Raw genomic sequence first — 5,954 nt, forward strand, 5'->3', positions numbered from 1 at the left:
ATTTTGATCTTTGATTTTCGAAGTAATATGGAACATTGATATTTTTGTAATGTGTTTGCCTTCAATATGGATCCACTATTTATAGGCATAAGCCACATATACGAAATGGTGCCAAAATATAACCCAAAAGTTACCAAAATTGAACTTACAACGGTCAAAAACTGACCTCAAACGGTCGAATTTTTTTGTACCATGCGATCGCACAGTACAAATCCATGCCGTCACTTGATTAAACTCAAACTGAGCTTCTAAGTTTCGGTAGGTCCTTGTGCGACCGCAAGGTTATATGCCTGTGCGCACAGGCCACACTCGGGGCCACCATTTTCAATTTAATTCCAACTTCTACTTCCATTGATTTATTGATGTTGAACAATAATTCTCAACATTTTATTGAAGAATGTGTGATTGAAATGATGTCAAAACACTGTTTAAAAATGTAATTTTTTCTAAGAATGAGAATCAAACAAGGTTTATGTATCTTTATTTCGTTTCACGATTTCATCTCAAGTCTTGCACGTGGTAATGAGATTACAAGGTCCAAACAAAGATATCTTGTTGATTTGTAATAAACACGGCATTAATCGATATATCTTGATTTTATTTCATAATTTCATTTTTTTAAATTCATTTTTTTCAAACTCATTTTCAACCACATTTCTTAGAGATGAAATATTTTTTGTTAGTAAATTAAAAAAAATCTACTTTTTTAACCATAGATTCTTCAATAAAATAAAAAATAAAATAAAAAATCATATTTCATAAATCTATCTAGAAAATGGGCTCAAACCAGGTCTAATTCTCAATCTCCCAATATTTTGCACCAAAAATGAAGTTTAGCTCCGGGACTTCTGGGCTCAATAGATAGTATGGGTTTGCTGTAAAGCCCAATTCCTAGTAAAAAAACCCGGGTCGCCAGAAATTTTGCACTTATCCTCCTCCAATTTCTGTAATTTGATCTGCCGAATTACTCAACTGGATTTGTGAAGAAGAGGATGAAGAACATAGGGGAGAAGAACCTAAACCGTCAATGCTTCAGTCTTTCTTCACTCTTCAGTCAAGGAACTCCCAATTCAAAAAGCTTCACTGTATTCCCGTACAATATTTTCAATTCACCACAAAACAGCCCATTTCTTTTACTAATACTTTACTTGAAAACCGTCAACCAACCACATCTTCAGAAACAAACCATACCCTCAGAGATTTATCCTCACTCAATTTCGCAGGCATTGCAAAAACAGTTATATCGAACTGTTCGCATAAGAGGACCGATAAAGGTGAGAACTTTACCAATCCTTCGTTTAAAGATTATCTTTTGAGATTATCTGCTATATCGCCTGGTACCATTCGTAGATTTTGGAGAATTTCTGAGTTGAAACCTCAAGACGTTCTTGAGATATTACAGGGTTTTGAATTTGATGCTGGTAAGTATGAGATTGAGGTTAAAAAGATTGAATCTTTATGGGGAATTTTCAAGTGGGCGAGTGAGGAAAATAGGGGTTTTGAGCATCTTCCTCAGTCTTGTAAGATCATGGCTTCAATGCTTGTGCAAGTGGGGTTGTTTTGGGAAGCTGATTGCTTGTTGTCAAGTAGCGAAAGTCCAGGAATTTTGCTGGATGGTGAAATTTTCAGTTGTTTGATTGAAGGGTATGTGGGGGACTTTGATTTAGATAGTGCTGTTTCAATTTATGAGAGAATGAGAAGGCTGTCTTTAGTACCATCCCTGTCCAGTTATCGTGCTCTTCTCAGGTATTTGATTGAATTGAATGAAACCCAATTGGCTTTTCGTGTTTTTGTTGATGCGTTTGAGATGGGGATGGGAATGAGCATAAAGGAAGAGGGCATATTCCAGAATGTTATACGCCTGCTATGCGTAGATGGTAAAGTTCAGGAAGCCAGAGATTTTGTCAAGAAAGTTGCGACTTTTGGAATTGAACCCAGTAGTTCAGTTATCAATGCGATCAGTAGGGGTTATTGTAAGAAGAAGGATTATGATGATCTAGTAAGTTTCTTTGCTGAAGTTAGGTTTGCACCCGATGTACTGATTGGAAACGAGATTCTATTTTCTTTATGTAGAAATTTTGGTGTTGAGAAAGCAAGCTCGTACATGCATAAATTGGAACAAATGGGTTTCTGCCCTGATGAAAGGACGTTGGGGATCTTGATTGGTTGGGGTTGCCGTGAAGGGAAACTGAGAAATTCTTTCATATATTTCTTAGAGATTTTGTCTAGAGGCCTGAAGCCCCATCTATATTCTTATAATGCTCTGCTGAGTGGGATCTTCAAGGCAGGCATGTGGAGACACTCCCATGACATTCTTCATGAAATGAATGATAGGGGAGTGACTCCCGACATGTCTACTTTGCGGGTTATCATAGCTGGATTTTGTAAAGAGAGGCAATTTGATGAGATGAAAGCAGTAGTTGGTGACATGGCTGAACGTGGCTTGATTGAAACCTCATTATCCGAAGACCCACTGAACAAAGCATTCGTTCTTTTGGGGCTCAACCCATTGGATGTGAAGATAAGAAGGGACAATGATAAGGGATTTTCTAAAGCTGAATTTTTTGATAGTCTTGGGAATGGACTTTATTTGGATACGAATCTTGAAGAGTATGAGAAAACAATGACAAAGGTTCTTGATGGTGCCATGATCCCTGATTTTAACTCGTTTATACTCGAGAATTGTGGTAGCAGAGGTAAAAGTAATACTTCAATTTTAATGATGATTGATGAAATGGCAAGATGGGGTCAAGAACTCTGTTTACATGTCTCCTCAAACTTAGTGAAAAGGCTTTGTGCAGACCCTTTTAGCATAAAGACTGTTGACAACCTCTTGGAAAAAATGATTCAATCAGTCTACCAGTTCGAGGAAAAAACTTTAAATAAGCTTGTTCAGACTTATAGCAAAAATGGATTTAATTTCAGGGCTAGAATAATTTTTGATGTGATGGTGCAAAGGCATCAGATAATTGAGAATAAAACATTTACTACCCAATTGATGTACCTGTGCAATAAAGGTGACGTGAGAGGCCTGAGGGATTGCTTGCTGCTTGCACGACAATATAATTGGACACCCAAGTTCAAGGATGGTATAGTCCTTCTCGATTGCCTATGCCAAAACAAATGGTTGAATGAGGCATTGGAGCTATTCGAGACCTTGCTGATTGTCAGGCCTCAAATGATATCGGACACTTTTTATGCATTTCTTGAAAAGCTTTGTGTTGAAGGGTTCACTACCACTGCTTGCGGTTTGGTGGAACAATTCTCAAATCAGACCAATATCTTGGATCAGACGGTTTACTGCAACCTTATTAGTGGGTTTTGTAAAGAGAAGAGGTTTGAGGAAGCCTTTAAGGTTTGTGATACAATACTTGCTAAGAATTTATCTCCACCTTTGGATGTAACTGTTCTGCTGATTACTCAGCTGTGTCGGAGTAATAATTTTGAGAAAGCTCTCGCATTGAAAAATGTATGCTTAAAACATCAACCTTCAAGCTTTGTTTCTGTCCATTTTGCTGTGATGAGTGGGTTCTGCCAGTCAGGAAAGATTGAAGAAGCGACCAGACTATTCAAGGAAATGTTGTTGATGAAGCTAGTTCCAGATGCAGAGGCCTATAACATGTTGGTTCAAGCGTATTGTCGAGTAAACAACTTAGAGAAAATCATGGAGTTGCTTGGTGTTATGATAAGGAAAGAATTGAGCATCTCAATACCAAGTTATCGCAATTTGGTATGCTTGATGTGCACAAAAGGGAAGTTTCCTTTAGCATTGAGCTTAAAAGAGCTTTTACTTGCAGAAAGGAACCTTCCAGACTCTGTTCTTTATAACATTCTGATATTTTACCTCTTCATGGCACATAACACTGTCCTTGTGGATGCACTAATTGAAGAACTTCAAAAGAAAGGATTACAATTTGATGAAGTTACTTATAATTTTGTTGTTCAAGGGTTTTTGCGAAGTAAAGATATTTTGAGTTCTCTGCAGTATCTGACAGCCATGATAGAAGGAGATCTTAGGCCAAGTAATCGTAGTTTACGAGAGGTTATCCGCTGCCTTTGTGGTAATGGGGAACTGGGGAAAACCTTGAAGTTGAGTCAAGAAATGGAGTTAAGAGGTTGGATTCACTGTTCAACCATTCAGAATAACATTGTCGAGGCACTTCTTACTAGAGGCAAGCTCAGTGAAGCAATCGATTTTCTGGACAGGATGATGATAAAAGGTCTGATTCCTGATAATATCAAGTATGACTATCTTATTAAGCGTTTTTGTCAGCATGGTAGACTGGACAAGGCAATGGACCTTCTAAACACGATGTTGGAGAAGGGGAGTGCTCCAGATTCTAGCAGTTTTGATCATATAATCCAAGGTTTCAGTAATTGCCGTAACCTGGATATGGCTCTGGATTTTCATACTGAGATGATATATAGAAACCTAACACCGAGCACAACCACTTGGAACATTCTTGTTTGCAGATTGAGTGAAAATGGGCAAGCGGTAGAAGCAGAAAAGCTGCTCTATTCCATGATCCAGTTAGGTGAAACACCGAGCAAGGAGATGTTTTGCTCCGTGATTGACAAATACCGGTCCGAAAGAAATATTAGCAAGGTATCTGAGCTCTTAAAAATGATGCAAGAAAACGGCCATGCGCCTGATTTTGATACCCATTGGTCCCTTATAAGTAACTTGAGCAACAACAATGAGAAAGATGAGAGCAGGAACGCTCAAGGTTTTCTGTCCAGTCTTCTCTCCGATTTCGGATTTGCGCTGAAGAAACCTAATACCAAAATGGGGTGAGACAATGGACCGATCTGTGTTTTTCTCGCCTCAGACTGTGTTTTTTGATACACATAATTTAGCTCGTGCAGGTCATTGATCCCTCTATTTTCCATGGATACTTGTAAATATACATTTTCTTTAACTAGTAAAGTTTTGGGGTACTTTGTCTATTACCACAAGAAGTTCAATTATACAAACTTCGGAACTATTACTTCTCATTTTTTACTGCTACAGTTGTGCTGCATTTCTGGGCTCACAACCTCACTTTTCAGATTTTTCCATTTAATTCTATCTATATCCTTTGTTGTGACAACTCACTTTTCAGAAGGTAACATTTAAGAATCCTTGAACTTCACATCTTGAAGTAGGCACCACGATTAGACCTAGATGCTTGGAGTGGTGTTGCTCTTGTGTGTTTGAAATGCTTATGTCATGATGGAGATGAGATTCGCTGTCCATTCAATTGCAAATTGATACTTGACACATCATGAAAAATTAAAATTGATGAAATTTTCCAACCTTAACATCGGTTTTAATTTTTCATGATGTTTCAATATGTAACTGGATGGACAACATAAATAAACAGCAAATCTCAAATCGTCACAATGTTGATCTCATGAACTCGGCCACCCCTTTGTGGCATGAGATCGACCTTTTTAATGGTTAGGTTTTCTATTTCTTAACTAACTTTACATTCATACAGGGTCATGCCCACCTGCTGAACATATTTAACTAGTATGATTTAAGCAATATGTGCTCAGTTTCTCACAATTAAGGTGGAAATGTTCCAATAAAATAGGTTTGAAAGTTAGGGATAGAAGCACTTGGAAAATTAAAAGTTTCTTGAGATGTGGGTATTATATCACTAGGTGAATTTCAGGTAGATTAGCAACTAATAATCAAGTAGTTGATCTCAATCGTTAGAGAAATTTTTATTCTGTCAGGCTTGATGCCTAACATTGAAGAAATGGAAAAACCGCATTCTCATTATCCGGCGAGTCAACAAATCAAATCTACCATAAACTTTCATTTAATGACAAAGTGTTCAACTCGATATGAATAAACATCACAATTGAAATGAATAAATAAATAGATAAATAAATAATTTAAGTCTCGTTACTTATTTAGAAAATGTTCAGTTCTTCAAGAAATGAAAGTTAATTTATTTGATTCCTAA

The 5,954-nt window shown here is 37.2% G+C and overlaps 1 protein-coding gene across 1 annotated transcript; it reads left to right on the top strand.

Annotated features, from left to right (window-relative positions):
• The first annotated feature begins 1,027 nt into the window (after nucleotides 1-1,027).
• On the top strand, nucleotides 1,028-4,795 carry LOC111366607 (pentatricopeptide repeat-containing protein At5g15280, mitochondrial). The gene has a single exon (XM_022987330.1). It carries the CDS (start codon nucleotides 1,028-1,030, stop codon nucleotides 4,793-4,795), a length of 3,768 nt encoding a protein of 1,255 aa, XP_022843098.1.
• Nucleotides 4,796-5,954: the final 1,159 nt, after the last annotated feature.

The sequence above is a fragment of the Olea europaea genome, chromosome 18 (assembly GCF_002742605.1).
Source record: "Olea europaea var. sylvestris chromosome 18, O_europaea_v1, whole genome shotgun sequence".
NCBI lineage: Eukaryota > Viridiplantae > Streptophyta > Magnoliopsida > Lamiales > Oleaceae > Olea > Olea europaea.